Below are 19,858 nucleotides of genomic sequence, written 5' to 3' on the forward strand. Positions count from 1 at the left end.
CTTTTGGGATGAATTGGAGCAGAAACTACAAGCCAGGCCCTAGAACGCCTAAAGGTGCTCTTTGGGTGTTGGGCCTCTCTATGTAGCAAGCCTGTGATAAAGGTACAGCATCAGTGCCTGACCTCACAAATGCGCTTCTGGAAGAATGGTCAAAAATTCCCATAGACACCCTCCTAAACCTTGTGGACGGCCTTCCCAGAAGTGTTGAAGCTGTTATAGCCGCGAAGAGTGGGCCAACTCAATATTGAAGCCTATGGACTAAGACTGGAATGCCATTAAAGTTCAGGTGCGTGTAAAGGCAGGTGTTCCAATACTTTTGGTAATCTAGTGTACATAAACAATTGTTGGTCATCGCAGTTATCAGTAGAGGTATAAAGAGAGGAGTAGAAGGACATAGAAATATTCAGTATCTTGTGCGGGGGCGGTACTAATATGGCCGGAAGACAGGCACATATGAGAAATAAAAGTGAGGACGGGGTAAGGTCTGGCCAAATAAGCAAGTAAGCCTTGTTACCATGTTCAAAATGTTTTGGTTGGTATAAAGCATCTTCCCTTTATAGTAAGGTCCAAGTGCCGGAGCTCAAATGCCCTACAATTCCATAACCAAGTCTCCTGATAATGCTGGGGGGGATCAGCTGCAAAGTTGCCCTCTGCCTGAACCTTAGCTGTCTCCAACTCCTGGGTTCATCGCTGGGTATTTTTTTACCTAAAATACCAGTAATGGACATACAAAGTTTCCTCGGAACCCATTTACTAGTTACCTTGAGGGGGGAATTGTAAGATCCTCAGAGACAAAGCTGCCTGATGTGGGCGGAGTCCTGGTTTAGGGGAACCAATCAGCTCATGTCTAGTAATAATCTTTGTATTTCTATTTTAGTAGATGGACGGGAGATGAGGAAAACCTCAGAGGATTGTCTCACTTTGTCTCCAGACTGTAAAGTAGAAGATGAGGACATCACACAGTATAGTCCAGGAGAAAACCCGACTACCTCAAATGTCCATCCGGCACCACACAGTGTAGATGGACCATCGTATTCCTCTTATCCTGAGGAGCCTCAGACTGTGCGGGACGGTGCCGGACCATCGTATTCCTCTTATCCCGAGGAACCTCAGACTGTGCGGGACGGTGCCGGACCATCGTATTCCTCTTATCCCGAGGAGCCTCAGACTGTGCGGGACGGTGCCGGACCATCGTATTCCTCTTATCCCGAGGAACCTCAGACTGTGCGGGACGGTGCCGGACCATCGTATTCCTCTTATCCTGAGGAACCTCAGACTGTGCGGGACGGTGCCGGACCATCGTATTCCTCTTATCCTGAGGATCCTCAGACTGTGCGGGACGGTGCCGGACCATCGTATTCCTCTTATCCTGAGGATCCTCAGACTGTGCGGGACGGTGCCGGACCATCGTATTCCTCTTATGCCGAGGAACCTCAGACTGTGCGGGACGGTGCCGGACCATCGTATTCCTCTTATACTGAGGAACCTCAGACTGTGCGGGACGGTGCCGGACCATCGTATTCCTCTTATCCTGAGGAACCTCAGACTGTGCGGGACGGTGCCGGACCATCGTATTCCTCTTATCCCGAGGAACTTCAGACTGTGCGGGACGGTGCCGGACCATCGTATTCCTCTTATCCCGAGGAACCTCAGACTGTGCGGGACGGTGCCGGACCATCGTATTCCTCTTATCCTGAGGAACCTCAGACTGTGCGGGACGGTGCCGGACCATCGTATTCCTCTTATCCCGAGGAACCTCAGACTGTGCGGGATGGTGCCGGACCATCGTATTCCTCTTATCCTGAGGAACCTCAGACTGTGCGGGACGGTGCCGGACCATCGTATTCCTCTTATCCCGAGGAACCTCAGACTGTGCGGGACGGTGCCGGACCATCGTATTCCTCTTATCCTGAGGAACCTCAGACTGTGCGGGACGGTGCCGGACCATCGTATTCCTCTTATCCCGAGGAACCTCAGACTGTGAGGATCGGTGCCGCCCTTCCAACAGATAAGAGATTTTCTTGTACTGAGTGCGGAAAGTGTTTCTATTTTAAATTCAATCTCGAGGAGCATAAAAGATCTCATACAGTTGAGGAGCAGCATTCCTGTCCTGAGTGCGGGAAATATTTTTTAAAGAAAGCCCATCTTTCCCAACATCAGAAATCTCACGCAGAAGAAAAGCCATATTCTTGTTCTGAGTGCGGGAAATGTATTTTAAAGAAATCCAATTTTTACCAACATCAGAAATCTCACACAGAAAAAAAGCAGTATTCTTGTTCTGAGTGCGGGAAATGTTTTTTACAAAAATCATATCTTGTCACACATCAAATGTCCCACACAGGAGAGAAGCCATTTTCCTGTTCTGAGTGCGGGAAATGTTTTTCATGGAAGTCCTATCTTTTTATACATCAGAAATTGCACACAGGTGAGAAGCCGTATTCCTGTTCTGAATGCGGTAAAGGTTTCGTACAAAAATCAGCCCTTGTCTCACATCAGAGGGCTCACACGGGGGAGAAGCCATTTTCCTGTTCCGAGTGTGGGAAATGTTTTGTCCGAAAATCAGCCCTTGTCTCACATCAGAGATCTCACACGGGGGAGAAGCCATTTTCCTGTTCTGAATGCGGGAAATGTTTTTCATCGAAGGACTATCTTTTTATGCATCAGAAATTGCACACGGGGGAGGAACTGCATTCCTGTTCTGAATGCGGGAAATGTTTCGTAAAAAAATCAACCCTTGTCTCACATCAGAGTTCTCACACGGAGGAGAAACAGTATTCCTGCTCTAAGTGTGGGAAGTGTTTTTCATTTAAGTCCAGTCTTTACAGACATCAGAGATCCCACACGGGGGAGAGGCAGTTTCCCTGTCCTGAGTGCGGGAAATGTTTCTCACAGAAGCCCCATCTTTATACACATCAGAGATTGCACACGGGGGAGAAGCCGTATTCCTGTCCTGAGTGCGGAAAATGTTTTTCGCGGAAGTCCAACCTTGAAAGACATCAGAGATCTCACACAAGGGAAAAGCCGTATTCCTGTCCTGAGTGAGGGAAATGTTCCTCACTGAAGTCCTGTCTTCCTGTACATCAGGGGGTCCCACACAACCCTGGAGGTGTATTAGTGAGTGCGGGAAATGTCTTGTATATGGATGTTGCTGGACATGTGGGGAAGAAGCACCCCCTGATATACACCTCAGATATACTCCATGGCTGATCTTCATCATGGAAGAAACAGTTGATAAGGAGATCAGAGATCACCAAAGACATGGATGAAGTGTTGTACCGTGTCGGCCATTGATAGCGGGAGAAAAATAAAAATGGAGTCATTACCTCTCATTGGCTGAGTACATTTTTTGGTGTAAATTCTTGCAAGAGGTCTGTTTTCTCAAGTCGTCTTCCAGGACGAAACACGTAAACCCCACCACTTAAAAGGCGGTCCTCTAGGCCCTTTAAAATAAAAATGGAGTCATTACCTCTCATTGGCCGAGTACATTCTGTGGTATGGAGACTTAGACGTCTATTATTCTCTTGCAAGAGGTCTGTTTTCTCATGTCGTCTTCCAGGACGAAACACGTAAACCCCACCACTTAAAAGGCGGTCCTCTAGACCTTTTAAAGTAAAAAAATTGAGTCATTACCTCTCATTGGCTGAGTACATTTTGTGTTATGGAGACTTTGAGGTCTATTATGAATAAGAAAACAAATAGTTGATGGAATGTGGCACAGGTCTGCCCAGCCGTGACGAATATTGTCCATATTATATATAACTCAGTGATTTCCTATGATCATTGCCACCATCTAGTGTCCCTAATTCTCTATCACAATATTTTTTACAGGTGAAGGAAAAATAATTCATTATGGCCACTAGATGGGGCTGACAATCATAGGAAATCACTCTGTTAGTTACAATACGGCCAGAATTGATCACATCTGGGCTCATGCTTGTCACACTCGTCCATCAGATCTTCTGTACATTGACCCCTTGGTTCCCGTCATCAGTCATGGTTTCCTACAAATCTCGGAGATATTCTACCCATACACTTATGACTACAGTAGACATCGAAGAACATAAACCAACAATATTAAACCAACCACTGATTCAAAACCAAAATACTGAATTTCAACATTTGCGCAATCAACATTTCTTATATAGGCGTCCATGACATGGCGTTTATGTAGGTGACACATCCACACAGGACACAGGGGGTCCATCCACACAGGACACGGGGCGGCCCCCTCCACACAGGACACCGAGGACCCATCCAAACAGAACACAGGGTCCATACATGGGGGAGCATCAACACAGGACACGGGGGGGGGGGGGGGGGAACCATCCACACAGGACACGAGGGGGAACCCATCCACACAGGACACGGGGGGGGACTCATCCACACAGGACATGAGGGGGAACCCATCCACACAGGACACGAGGGGGAACCCATCCACACAGGACATGAGGGGGAACCCATCCACACAGGACATGGGGGGAACCATCCACACAGGACACGAGGGGGAACCCATCCACACAGGACACGGGAGGACCCATCCACACAGGACACGGGGGGAACCATCCACACAGGACATGAGGGGGAACCCATCCACACAGGACACGAGGGGGAACCCATCCACACAGGACACGAGGGGGAACCCATCCACACAGGACACGAGGGGGAACCCATCCACACAGGACACGAGGGGGAACCCATCCACACAGGACACGAGGGGGAACCCATCCACACAGGACACGAGGGGGAACCCATCCACACAGGACACGAGGGGGAACCCATCCACACAGGACACGAGGGGGAACCCATCCACACAGGACACGAGGGGGGACTCATCCACACAGGACACGAGAGGACCCATCCACACAGGACATGAGGGGGAACCCATCCACACAGGAAACGGGGGGGGGGGACTCATCCACACAGGACACGGGGGAACCCATCCACACAGGACACGGGGGGAACTCATCCACACAGGACACGGGAGGACCCATCCACACAGGACACGGGAGGGCCCTGTTTTTCTTGTGTCTATCTAGCAAGGTTACTTTTCATTATAAGCAAGGAAACTCAGATCTCTGCAGTGTGTAAATGTGCTTTTACTATACAAAAATGCTGTACATACAAAACTATTACAATATTAGGAATACAATACAAGACTGACAGATATCTATAGCAAGGTGCCTAGCAAATAAGCAGAAACTATGGTCTATACACAATAAAAGTATGCTTAGAAGTTACTTAACTCCGGTTACGTGTGCGTTCATGATCTCCGTTGCTTCTGGGGATCAGGCATCATCTTCTTGGCTGGAACAGATTTGAGTGTCCTTGGTTCTAATGCATGATGAGTGGCCTGTTATGTACAGCCTTGAAATAAAGGACATTCTACGAAGTAGCATTCGTCTCAATGTATATTTACTCAGAAAATCTCCGTACAGAGGACCACACCTTCCAAGGGGTTGTTGTGGTTGTGGTGGAGAATACAACTTGTAACAGCGTTTTTATAAAAAAATGATAACATTACAATTTATGTGTGGGAAAGAGTCAAAATAGAAAAATACACGATACATTCCAGGATGATCTATTTCATATTTCACATGGTCATTTTTGCCATAACACAATAACAACTTTAAAGGTCATTCTGACTTTATCTTATAAACAGGGACTTTCCATAAAAACATTTGAACATCATTTCTGGGAATAATATGCTTTATCTCATGTCAACAGTACAGGACATCTCATGTGAAGCAAATAACAAGTGAACAACAAGATATGTGTTGCAATATTGAGAATACCCAAGAAGAATTAAAAAACATTATATAAAGAAATACATTCTTATATTGAAGGGGAACTCTGGGTTATATACAGATATGTGATACATATGTCTTCATATCTTGACAGCCTCACTATCGGTCTCTTCTGCTCCTTTTATCTGGGCTTTTGTTTTACCAGTTTGTTGACAATGGTTACAAACTTGTTTACCTTAACAACTAAACTGTCAACAATTCCCAATGTTACCAAGGCATTCGTTTGAGAAACCTCCTCAGATAAACCTAATCTCTGTTAAAAAACTAATCTGATTGCTATTGTATCACAATGTTATAGAAAAAAAACGTATATTTTATATCAAACGCGACACATTCCGCCCTTGATTTTTCTCTCCGACTAAACACACAAAATCTCTTCATTACTAAGAACTCATTCTACACAATAATTTTCCTTGAATGCAACCCCTCCCATATTTCTGTCTCTGAGAAGGTGCTTCAGTCTTCGGGCTAAAAGTTCATTAGAAAGTCCATTCTAAAGTTCTTTAGAAACAAGGCTTGTAATACATCAATGGCCTTGCTCTCCACAGCTTTTGTAGTCTTCCATTATTCTATCTATCATGAAACCACTTTTCTCTGGATCACATTGGAGACAGCCTGTGGAGTGGGAAACAAAGCGGATTATCCGTTCCTTATAATAATACATAAACAGTAGACCCCGCCCCTTCCACTACAATCTCTCCTCTAACTGGCTTCTTGCCTGGATATCTGACCAACACTTTGCCACCTGCCTGTATCCACTTCTGACCCTCCCAAAGAACATCAATAGGGATTCTCTCTCTCTATAGCCCTCTCTCTCTCTATAACCCTCTCTCTTCCCCCTGTCTTTTTTTTTCTATCCCTCTCTCCCCCATCTATCTCCCCTCCCCCTCTTTATCCCCCTCTCTCTCCTCCCCCTCTTTATCCCTCTCTCTCCCCTCCCCCTCTTTATCCCTCTCTCTCCCCTCCTCTCTCTCGATCTCTCTATCTCTACCCTCCTCTCTCTCTCTACCTCTCCTCTCTCTTTCTCCCCTCCCTCTCTCTCTCTCTCTCCCCCTCTCTCTCTCTCGACCCTATCTCTCCCCCCTCCCCCTCTCTCTTCCCCCTCCCTCTCTTTCTCAAAAATACCCCCTGGCCAAAACAAGGCAATGAGGACAGGAGGAGATCATGTTTTATGAATGATTGCAGGGATGGGGTGGGGTAGGGCTGGGCAGGTCTAGGCATGCCTGTCTAAGAACGACCGACAACCTTTTCAGGGAGTGAAAATGGCCGCTTAGCAAATTCAGATAAAGGGAGATAGGGTTGTCGGTAAAGAACAGGAAGAAGCTGATTGTCTGGCTTAGATAAGGCATTCTAAGCTAAACAATCAGCTAGCCAGAAAATGAATAATATCAAAGATAAAGATATTTAACATACTATTAATGGGGAAAAAAAAAACATTTTTGACTGGAGTTACCCTTAATTGCTATGAGATAATGGACTAATAGCCCCCCATATGTTAGCATTTTGTTGTGAGTTCTCTTTAATGAGACATGAAGATTCTATTAGCCCCTGTACACACGGTCGGAAATTTCGACAACCAAATCCGTCGGATTTTGTCCGTCGGATCTTGTTCGAAACTGTTGCATACACACAGTCGGACTAAGTTGTCGAAAAATCCGATCTTTCAGAACGTGATGGCGTAATTTCGTTACGATGGGACTACATTCAGGCTAGTAGCCAATAGCTTTGATGTAGGAATTTGATCTGAGCATGCGTGGCACTTTGTCCGATCAAAATTCTCTACACATGATCGGAGTATGTCCGATCGGACCAGTTGGTCGGGAAATATTTCCAACAAGTTGGAAAATTGGGTCCGACGGATATTCCGACGGAATCAGTCCGATGCAGACCACACACAGTCAGATTATGCAACAACACGGTCCGATAGGACACATTCCGATGGATTCTCCGACTGTGTGTACAAGGCTTTAGACCCCTCATGTCTCTCTTGCCCTCCACTGAAGATAATGGAGAACAGCTTGGGCTATATTCACATCTTCTCTGTTCACAGCGGCCAGGAATGATAGAACTAAACCTGGAAGTGACCCAATACACACCACTTCCGGGTTCATTCTAGCTAGGGGTGATCAGCGAGCGGATGTTCTCTGGTCTCTCTCTCCTCTACCTTACAGCACCCACCATGCCAGTGCTGGGATATCGGAAGCCAGGCAACATGGTGGGGGGGGGGATCTGGGGAAGCCATCCGGTGGCTGTATAGAGGTCACAAACCTCCCCTTGTGATGATGTCTGAGAGCTCCCTTATTCTTCACCAGAATGTTCCAGAAGTTTACTGCTAGTCTCTGTGACAAATGATTCCACCATTGTAGGTAGGTTGGGGGAAGGTTTCCCTGAGCATCGTACTTTGTTGTTTGGCAATTTCCACCATTGGCCATGTCTGTAAAAGATCTAAACCTCGGGTTTGCCGATACTCTGATACCGGATTGGTAATATCATAGATTTCCATAACCAAGAATGAGATGAGAAAGGATCCATATCATGTCCAGTCCTGAAGCAGATTTCTGGCCTCTCTCACAGCTTTACTGTCAAATTTTATGGGATCCACCAATGTTCTCCAGGCAGTACAGTACAGGGATCATGTTATTTTTTTTCCTAAGGGGGGGTTCAGCGTACCCTGAGGAAAATAAATAGGCGATGAATTGGGGGTGTGGTAAAATTGCAGTGGGCTGGGCTTACAATTTGAACCTACGTATAGTGCACAAGATTCCATATTGCACAGGTCTTGTATCCATAAAAATACGCTTTAATGACTGAGTCACGATGCAGAGTCATGGAGACACACACAAACCTCAGCACAATCATTGGGAAAAATTTAACTTTTCCATCAGATGTGCTTTTCTACACACAGCCGACCTTTAGGAAGGTCTTCAATAACATCCTGAACACTGAGCAACCAGCGACTGTTGTACAATATAGCATAAAGGATGCAGGGGTCAGGAGTATATCCATTACAGTCCAGTGTATAGATTGCAGTAGTCAGGAGTATGTTCTATACGGCCCATGATACAGAGTGCAGTGGTCAGGAGTATGTCATATACAGCCCAGGTTACAGAGTGCAGTGGTCAGGAATATATCATATACAGCTCGGGGCTTTTTTTTTTTTTTTGAATCTGGAAGCCCTATTAATAATAGAAGGGCCTCCAGAAACCACTCCCACATGAATGAGTATAGGTTACATTGTACTTAATGGTATATCACTAGCTGAACGACAGCACCCTGAGCTGTCATTGGCCATTGTAGCACCCTCTAGTGTGCTAGAAGTAGATATTTTGTTAGAGTAGGTTCATTTTTCAGGATTGGCTGGTATCCAAGCCTGTGTTGTTTTATCTGGGCCAGATGAGTGACTCAGGGAGGGCTGGAGGACTCACAGGCATCATCTCTAAGACCTCCCCCTACTTCTAGAAACTTGGAAAATATTCTAGAAGGATGGGAGCGGAGGTTAGGAGGAGCTACCTGGAGTATTCATGAGGGCACTGACCAATCCCCCACAGATGGGTTGGCAAGGGGCAGGCCCCCGCAAATAGTCTGGGTAAGTCCAGCTGGGGCAGTGTGAAGAATGCTTGGAAGATGGAGTCTTAGGCTGTCGGTGGCCAGTGAGGGGGGGGGGTTGTTATCTCAGGCCTGGGCTCAAGTGCAGAAGGGACCCTCTTCACGACACACAGAGGTGTCCTGACAGAGGCATGGGAGCAAGGAGAGGACAGCAGGAGAACACTGCCAGGTATATCTCCCAGGAGGACGACAGTCAGGTGTACTGGTGGCTGATACAGTCGGTGAGGACTGGGGGCAAGCAGTCTGGGATGGATTCAGAGTCACTCTGGGAGGACTGTGGAGTCTTAGCCAGGAGGGCTAGAGAAAGGGGCAGCTGCAGATAGGCGGGCTGGCAGTGCCTGAAGAGGTGGTGCTGGGATCAGTAGCCACAGGAGGACAGTTGGGCACTAGGACTTTTTGCTACACTACCAAAGGGGCCTGCGGTCCCTGCCTGTAAAGGTCATTTGCTATTGGTCTGATTGCGCTCATGTCAGAGCATTCATACAGTGCCAGCCGGTCCTGGGAGTTGTAGTTATAGCAAGCAAGATTGTGCTGGAAGTAGAAGGAGAAGTGTATATACGGACTGTATATAGTTTGTAGGGAACTTACAAATCGGCTGAGCCGAGGTACCAAAAGCCGATTTCCGAAAAGCTCAGAGACAGAACTTGTTTATTGCTCAAGGAACCCCTAGAAACCTTTGGAGGAACCCTGGCTGAGAAACGCTGGACTAGGCAGTAATATATTTCTCTCCCCCCTTGGTGGGAGTGGAGATGACCCCCATCTATAAGGATATACAGTACATACACACACAGCACAAGGCTGTGTTCACACTACGAGACGTTTCTCGGGGGCTGCAGTTCCTCTGATCTCCACAAGATGGTGATCTCACTTATACCATAGAGATAGAAAGTCTCTATGGAAGACAGGAAGTGATGTTGGGTACGTACAGGAAGTGATGTCAGATATAAAAAGGAAGTGCCGCGAGTCATGAGGAAGTAGAGAGGAAACGTCGCTGGAACTGGCAGCAGAGGAGGTAATAAGATCTTATTTTCTATATACACCCAGTAACCCCCCCCCCCGTCATGTCCGTCCTCTTCCTCCATAGTCACTGTGACGTCTTTTATCTCCAGCAGTCGATGATACACACATATATAGTGTGGACACCTAGAATAACCCCTTCAGGGGCAGAATATTCCCTCACTTACGGGGCCGGAACATTCTCTTCATATTGGAGACGTGTCACCTTTCCCACCAATCACCTCATCAGTCTATACTAACGGATCATACGATAATATGGGATGGGGGTTTTATGTAGAGGTGGATTTATAATGTATGTTTTAACAGTAAACATTTATCTCTGATGTCTGTGAAGGTCCCACACAAGGGACGTGTCTGGATGGTGACTGTATCATTGTGTGTGTCAGGTTCCTATAAGGTGTCAGGATGTCACTGTCTATTTCTCCATGGAGGAGTGGGAGTATTTAGAAGGACACAAGGATCTCTACAAGGACGTCATGATGGCCAATCAGCCGCCCCTCACATCACCGGGTAAGAGGAGACTTTATTGTAAAGGAGAGAGCAGTACGGAGGCTCCACCCATCCCCCATCATCTGATAAACACATAGAAACAATGTATTCAGTCAGTGTGTGTGTTTCCTACAGATGGATCCAGTAATGGGAACCCACCAGAGAGATGTCCCCGTCCTCTGTATTCCCGGGATTCCACACAGGAAGATCACACCATCCCCCACCATCATCAGGTAGATGAGGAACAATCACTGATAGTATCATTAGGATCTGTACATTATCTGCATTGTTACCATTGATGTCATTTTTATTATATATTCAGAGTGGAAACCTGAGAGATCCTAAAGTTGAGGTTAAAGAAGAGATAAAAGAGGAGGATGATGAGGATGGGGTGATGGAGGAAGAACACAAAGATCTGTACCAGGACACCATGGTGGAGTCATCCAGATACAGGAACCCCCCAGAGAGATGTCCCCATGGAAACCTCAGGGATGATAATATTGATATTAAAGAAGAGATAAAAGAGGAGGATGAGGAGTATGGAGTGATGGAGGAGTTTTCAGAAGGACACAAGGATATGATGGAGCCACCAAATACCAGGAACCCACCAGAGAGATGTCCCCGTCCTCTGTATTCCCGGGATTCCACACAGGAAGATCACACCATCCCCCACCATCATCAGGTAGATGATTGACAATTATTGGTAGTTATGATTTATACAAAACCATGTTTGTTACAATGAATGTTTTATTATATCTTTCAAAATGAAAACCCCAAGGATAATATTGTTGTTAAAGAAGAGTATAAAGAGGAGGATGAGGAGTATGGAGTGATGGAGGAGTTTTCTGAAGGACACAAGGATATGATGGAGCCACCAAATACCAGGAACCCACCAGAGAGATGTCCCCGTCCTCTGTATTCCCGGGATTCCACACAGGAAGGTCACACCATCCCCCACTGTTACAAGGTTGGTGGGACGGAGGTTATAAAACACACTTATAGAGACAATGTGTGGATTTTTATGTGATGTCACAATAATAAAACATTTAACAGATGATATTGTCTCTCATTTTCTTGGTTTAGAGTGGAGATCCAATGGATATAGAATTTGAGGTGAAATCAGAAGAAGAAGAGAGGTGTGTGAGGGATGATCAGCAGTCTATGGAGGAGGATGGAATAACGGGGACATTTATAGAGGAGGACACTCCTACAGAGATCAGCACAGGTGGGTCATTAACACTAAATCCATTCCTCCACCCATACTGCTCACTGATTGGTCCAGAGTAGGGCGGGGGCTGGGTGATATCAGCCTGTAATCCCCTGGTCACTTTCCTGAGCTGTGTTCCCCGTCCTGTATTCCTGGATTTCTCTCCGATAATCTTCCTTCTCTGTGCTGCCGACACAATTTATGGATCTAGACTGGATTTATGGAGATTCTGGGGATCAGCCGGCAGTAAAAGTTTGATTTTCACCATAGGTGTCACTCGACCTAGGCACCGGGGGTATGTACCTTGGGTCTTCTGCCCCATGCCCGGGTCTACCAAGATCTGACAGAACAATTCCCCCGGGGTTACTTGCTCTGTTATTTGCGCCGGGTGGAGGGATATGTCTGTCCAATGACGAGTGATCACTTTGTAAATCGGGGTCATGTCCTTTTCAGCTCTCTCATTTCCTCACACCGATACCGAGTGTGAGGAGAAAGATACATGGCTGTAGCGTGAGTTTGTGCAGCTATTTGCTTGATTCTGTGCCCTACAGTGCCCTGTTGGTGCTCATCAGTGCCAGCTTATCAGTGCAACAACATCAGTGCACATACACTATATTGCCAAAAGTATCGGGACACCCCTCCAAATCCATTGGTTTCAGTTGTTCCAATCACCTCCATGGCCAGAGGTGTATAGAATCACACACCTCGGCATGCAGACGGCTTCTACAAACATTTGTGAAAGAACGGGGTCCAGGAGCTCAGTGAATTCAAGCGTGGTACCGTGATAGGTTGCCACCTGTGCAAGTCCATCCTTGAAATTTTCCTTCCTACTAAATACTCCATGGTCAAAGTGGAAGCAACTGTGAACAACAGCAACTCAACCACAAAGTGGTAGGCCACGTAAAATGACAGAGCGGGGATCAGCGAATGCGCAGAATTTCGCCAACTGTCTGCAGAGTCAGTAGCTACAGACCTCCAAACTTGGTGTGAACATCAGATGAGCACAACAACAGTGTGTAGAGAGCTTCATGGAATTGGGTCTCCATGGCTGAGCAGCTCCATCCAAGCCTTCCATCACCAAGTGTCGGATGCCGTGGTGTGAAGCACGCGGTCCCCGGATTCTACAGCAGTGGAGACGTGTTCTCAGGAGTGACGAATCACGTTTCTCTGTCTGGCAATCCGATGGACGTGTCTGGGTTTGGCAAGTGCCAGGAATTCGGTACTTGCCTGACTGCCTGGGATTATGGGGGGGGGTTGTTTTTCAGGGGCTGGGCTTGGCCCCTTAGTTCCAGTGAAGGAAACACTTAAGGCGTCAGCATACCAAGACATTTTGGACAATTCCATGCTCCCAACTTTGTGGGAACAGTTTGCGGACGGCCCCTTCCTGTTCCAACATGACTGCCCACCAGTGCACAAAGCAAGGTCCATAAAGACCTGGATGAGCGAGTTTGGGGTGGAGGAACTTGACTGGCCTGCACAAAGTCCTGACCTCAACCCCCATAGAGCATCTTAGGGATGAATTAGAGTAGAGACTGCGAGCCAGGCCTTGTCCAACATCAGTGCCTGACCTCACAAATGTTCTTCTGGAAGAATGGTCAGACATTCCCATAGACACCCTCCTAAACCTTGTGCACGGCCTTCCCAGAAGAGTTGAAGCTGTTCTAGCTGCAAAGGGTGGGCCAACCCAATATCGAACCCTACGGGCTAAGACTGGGATGCCATTAAAGTTAATGTGCGCGTAAAGGCAGGCGCCCCAATACTATTGGCAATAGTTGTGATGGCTGTATATATAGGAGGCCTGCCCCCTGCCAATCCTAGTTGGGGATTGGTCAGGGCTCCCAGACACACCCCATGCCACTCCAATCCTCTCTCCCCCACCTCTTTTGCAGAACCTTCTGGAAACCAGAGGGATGAAGCCACATGTCAGTCACCTGCTTCTGCTCTAAACCTACCTACACTGGCTGAAACAAAAAGTAACTACCTCTGGCAAGGTAGAGGGTGCTACATGTAAAAAAAAAAAAAAAAAAAATGTTGGGGTGCTTCAGAAGAGGAGTTAGACGAGACACCAGTTTTTATTGTCCCCAGTGTCCTTCCCAACCAGGCCTCTGCATAGCTGACTGTTTCTGGCATTCCCATACTTCTCTAAATTATTAGTAAAGTATGGTAAACGTAATTTTGAATTCCTGCCATTTGCCTTCACGTCCCTAATGCCACTGCCTGCTCCTGAACTGACCCTGGACTGTTTATTGACCACGCCTCGGCCTGCCTCCTGAACTGAACTTGGCCTCTTATTCGACCATGGCTTGGCCTGCTTCCTAAACTGTCCATACCTGCTTCCTAAACTGTCCATACCTCTGCCTGCTCCTGAACTGACCCTGGATTGTTTATTGACCACGCCTCAGCCTGCCTCCTGAACTGTCCATACCTCTGCCTGCTCCTGAACTGACCCTAGGATTGTTTATTGACCACGCCTCAGCCTGCCTCCTGAACTGTCCATACCTCTGCCTGCTCCAGAACTGAACTTGGCCTCTTATTCGACCATGGCTTGGCCTGCTTCCTAAACTGTCCATACCTCTGCCTGCTCCAGAACTGACCTTGGCCTGTTACTCGACCACACCTTGGCCTGTTATTCGACCACGCCTTGGCCTGCTGCCTAAACTGTCCATACCTCTGCATGCTCCTGAACTGAAAGTGACCTGTTATTTGACCACGCCTCTGCCTGCCGCCTAAACTGTCCACACCTCTGCCTGCTCCTGAACTGAAAGTGACCTGTTATTTGACCACGCCACTGTTTGCTGCCTAAACTGTCCATTTCTCTGCCTGCTCCGGAACTGACCTTAGCCTGTTATTTGACTGCGCCTCTGCCTGTCGCCTAAACTGTCCACACCTCTGCCTGCTCTAGAAATGACCCTGGACTGTTTATTGACCACGTTTTTTGCCTCCTGCTTGGACTGATCTTTTACCCTGCTTCTGTACTAGTGATATTCATGATAACACAGGGGTCTCACATATGTGAGGGGCTTCAGAATTGTTTTTTTCCGAACTGAGAAAACGTTTTTGGTTTTCTCCAGGTTTTGTAATTCCTGGATTAGGGCCTGGAGCCCAGAGGCTTCGAAGAGATTTGGGTGGGAGATGCCTCTACCCCTGTGCCCAGGTTTTACCCGACTGAGGCCCTAAGCCTGATATTTCTGCCTACTGCCATCATGTCTCTGCCTGCCGCATGAACCTAACCACACCTCTGCCTACTACCTGTACTATGGACCATGTTCCTACCTTCTACCAGGACCAATATTTTGGCTGTGCTGACCATGTCTCTGCCTGGACAATTCCTTTGGCTGTTGCTGACCACATCTCTGCCCTGCTGCCTAGACCAATGCTTTGGCTGTGCTGACAATATCTCTGCCTGCAGCCTGTAATGACTTTGGACTGTATTTATGCCAGGACAATTCCTTTCACTGTCATTGACCATGTCCCTGTCTACTGCCTGGACCAATGCTCTCCTTTGTGGACAGCTGCACTAGTAAAACCACAGGTAATCTTTTGTTTACCCTTTGCTTAGCAGAATGTATTTTGGGGTGTAATTCTTTGTATGTACATGCCATGTGGTAGAAATAGGAAGGGCCTTGAAAAATGTGATAGGTTGTCAGGAAATTAGATGTGTAATTTATGTCATTAGAACACCTGACGTGCTCCTTGTATGTTGGGCCTATGTATGTGGCCAGGCTGTGTAATCTCACACATGTGATTTCGCCATACTCAGTAAGAGTAGCAGAATGCATTTTGGGGTGTCTTTTTTGCTATGTACATGCTATGTGTTATAAATATCTTATAAATTGACTACTTTGTGTAAAAACAAGTTTGAATTTTCTTTCCACATTTTCAGAAAACGTGGAAAAAAATGACATGTTCAAAAGACTCATTATGCCTCGTATAAAATATGTTGGAGTGTTTGCTTTCCAAAATGGGGTCATTTTGTGTTTTTTTTCACTGTCCTGGTGCTTAAAAAAAATGTGATTGTCAGGAAATTAAATGCGTAATGTATGCTCCTAGAATGCCTGAAGGTGCTCCTTGGATGTTGGGCCTCTGTATGTGGCCAGGCTGTGTAAAAGTCTCACACATGTGGTATCGCCATACTCAGGAAGAGTAGCAGAATGTATTTCGGGGTGTAATTTTTGGTATGTACATGCTATGTGTTAGAAATATCTTATAAATCGACAACTTTGTGTGAAATAAAATGTGGTTTAATTTTCTTTCCACATTTTCCGAAAAACTTGTGGAAAAAACTGACATGTTCAAATGTCTGATTTATGCCTCATAGAATATACATCAGCGTTTTTGCTTTCCAAAACGTGGGTGTTTTCCATTGTCCTGGTGCTCCCAGGGTCTTCAAAAATGTGATAGGTTGTCAGAAACTTAGATGTGTAATATATGGCCCTACAACGTCTAAAGGTGCTCTTTGCATGTTGTGCTTCTGTATGGGGCCAGGCTGTGAAAAAGTCTGACACATGGTATGGCCATACTCAGGAGGAGGAGTAGCAGAACGTAGTTTGGGGGTGTATTTTTTGGTATTTGCATGCTATTTGTTAGAAATATCTTTATAAATGGACAACTAAAAAAAAAGTAAAAAAAAAATATGGTTTCATTTTCTTTTCACATTTTCTGAAAACTTGTGGGAAAAATTGACCTGTTCAAAAGACTCATTCTGCCGTATAGAATATACAGTACATCGGGGTGTTTGCTGTCCAAAATAGGGTAATTTTTTTGGATAATTCCATTGTCCTGGTGCTCCAGGGCCTTTAAAAGTGTGATGGGTAGTCAGGAAATTAGATGTGTAATTTATGGCCCTAGAACGCCTAGAAGGTGCTCTTTGGATGTTGGGCCTCTGTATGTAGCAAGCCTCTGAAAAAGTCTTTCACCTGTGAAAAAACATTCAGATAGACACCCTCCTAAACCTTGTGGACAGCCTTCCCAGAAGAGTTGAAGCTGTTATAGCTGCAAAGGGGGGGTCAACTCAATATTGAATCCTATGGACTAAGACTGGGATGCCATTATAGTTCGTGTGTGTAAAAGCTTCCCAATACTTTTGGTAATATAGTGTACATAATCAAACAATTGTAGGCCATCAGTTAAGGTATAAATAGAGGCGTAGAAAAACATAAAAGCATCCAGTATCTTGTGCGGGGGTGGCACTAATAGGGGAACCAATCATCTCCTGTCTAGTAATAATCTTTGTATTTCTGTTTTAGTAGATGGACGGGAGATGAGGAAAACCTCAGAGGATTGTCTCACTTTGTCTCCAGACTGTAAAGTAGAAGATGAGGACATCACACAGTATAGTCCAGGAGAAAACCCGACTACCTCAAATGTCCATCCGGCACCACACAGTGTAGATGGACCATCGTCTTCCTCTTATCCTGAGGAACCTCAGACTGTGCGGGACGGTGCCGGACCATCGTATTCCTCTTATCCCGAGGAACCTCAGACTGTGCGGGATGGTGCCGGACCATCGTATTCCTCTTATCCCGAGGAACCTCAGACTGTGCGGGACGGTGCCGGACCATCGTATTCCTCTTATCCCGAGGAACCTCAGACTGTGCGGGACGGTGCCGGACCATCGTATTCCTCTTATCCCGAGGAACCTCAGACTGTGCGGGACGGTGCCGGACCATCGTATTCCTCTTATCCTGAGGAACCTCAGACTGTGCGGGACGGTGCCGGACCATCGTATTCCTCTTATCCCGAGGAACCTCACACTGTGCGGGACGGTGCCGGACCATCGTATTCCTCTTATCCTGAGGAACCTCAGACTGTGCGGGACGGTGCCGGACTATCGTATTCCTCTTATCCCGAGGAACCTCAGACTGTGCGGGACGGTGCCGGACCATCGTATTCCTCTTATCCCGAGGAACCTCAGACTGTGCGGGACGGTGCCGGACCATCGTATTCCTCTTATCCCGAGGAACCTCAGACTGTGCGGGACGGTGCCGGACCATCGTATTCCTCTTATCCTGAGGAACCTCAGACTGTGCGGGACGGTGCCGGACCATCGTATTCCTCTTATCCTGAGGAACCTCAGACTGTGCGGGACGGTGCCATCCTTCCAACAGATAAGAGGTTTTCCTGTGCTGAGTGCGGGAAGAGTTTCTATTTTAAATTCAATCTTGATGAGCATAAAAGAGCTCACACAGTTGAGAAGCGGCTTTCCTGTCCTGAGTGCGGGAAATGTTTTTTAAAGAAAGCCCATCTTTCCCAACATCAGAGATCTCACGCAGAAGAAAAGCCATATTCTTGTCCTGAGTGTGGGAAATGTTTTTTAAAGGAATCCCATCTTTCCCTACATCAAAAATCTCATACAGAAAAAAAGCAGTATTCTTGTTCTGAGTGCGGGAAATGTTTTGTACAAAAAATACAATTTGTCACACATCAAATGTCTCACACAGGAGAGAAGCCGTTTTCCTGTTCTGAGTGCGGGAAATGTTTTTCATCGAAGTCCTGTCTTTTTATGCATCAGAAATTACACACGGGGGAGAAGCCGTATTCCTGTTCTGAATGCGGGAAATGTTTTGTAAAAAAATCAGCCCTTGTCTCACATCAGAGGTCTCACATGGAGGAGAAGCCGTATTCTTGTTCGGAGTGCGGGAAATGTTTTTCATCGAAGTCCTATCTTTTTACACACCAGAGATTGCACACGGGTGAGAAATTGCATTCCTGTTCTGAATGCGGGAAATGCTTCGCAAAAAATTCATCCCTTGTCTCACATCAGAGGTCTCACATGGAGGTGAAACCATTTCCCTGTGCTGAGTGCGGGAAATGTTTTTCATCGAAGTCCTATCTTTTTATACACCAGAGATTGCACACGGGTGAGAAGCCGTATTCCTGTTCTGTATGCGGGAAATGTTTCGTAAAAAAATCAGCCCTTGTCTCACATCAGAAGGCTCACATGGAGGAGAAGCCGTATTCTTGTTCTGAGTGCGGGAAATGTTTTATGGAAAAATCGAGACTTGTCTTACATCAAAGATCTCACACTGGTGAGAAGCCGTATTTCTGTCCTGAGTGCGGGAAATGTTTTTCTTGTAAGTCCAATCTTTCTGCACATCAGAGGTCTCACGTGGGGGAGAAGCCGTATTCCTGTGCTGAGTGCGGGAAATGTTTTTCTAGAAAGTCCTATCTTTCCGCACATCAGAGATCTCACACGGGGGAGAAGCCGTATGCCTGTGCTGAGTGCGGAAAATGTTTTTCATTTAAGTGCAGTCTTTCCACACATCAGAGATCTCACACGGGGGAGAAGCCACGTTCCTGTCCTGAGTGAGGGAAATGTTCCTCACTGAAATCCTTTCTGTACATCAGGGGGTCCCACACAACCCTGGAGGTGTATTAGTGAGTGCGGGAAATGTCTCGTATATGAATGTTGCTGGACATGTGGGGAAGAAGCACCCCCTGATATACACCTCAGATATACTCCATGGCTGATCTTCATCATGGAAGAAACAGTTGATAAGGAGATCAGAGATCACCAAAGACATGGGTGAAGTGTTGTACCGTGTCGGCCATTGATAGCAGGAGAAAAATAAAAATGGAGTCCTTACCTCTCATTGGCTGAGTACATTGTGTGGTGTAAACTTTGGCAAGAGGTCTGTTTTCTCAAGTTGTCTTCCAGGACGAAACACGTTAACCCCACCACTTAAAATGTGGTCCTCTAGGCCTTTTAAAATAAAAATGGAGTCATTACCTCTCA

General features: G+C 46.5%; 1 protein-coding gene across 1 annotated transcript in view; it reads left to right on the forward strand.

The window, feature by feature from the left end:
• Positions 1–19,858, forward strand: part of LOC143955445 (uncharacterized) — a 113,610-nt gene extending 93,752 nt beyond the window's left edge. Inside the window, exons 9-10 of the mRNA XM_077465491.1 lie at positions 790–2,995; positions 18,378–19,858. Of these exons, the coding sequence (XP_077321617.1) occupies positions 790–2,995; positions 18,378–19,432 (3,261 nt within the window). The 3' untranslated portion in view covers positions 19,433–19,858. The remainder of the gene's footprint in view (positions 1–789; positions 2,996–18,377) is intronic.

Source organism: Lithobates pipiens, unplaced genomic scaffold (genome assembly GCF_037356315.1).
Source record: "Lithobates pipiens isolate NorthernLeopardFrog02 unplaced genomic scaffold, aLitPip1_a1.2 Scaffold_35, whole genome shotgun sequence".
In the NCBI taxonomy this organism is placed as follows: domain Eukaryota; kingdom Metazoa; phylum Chordata; class Amphibia; order Anura; family Ranidae; genus Lithobates; species Lithobates pipiens.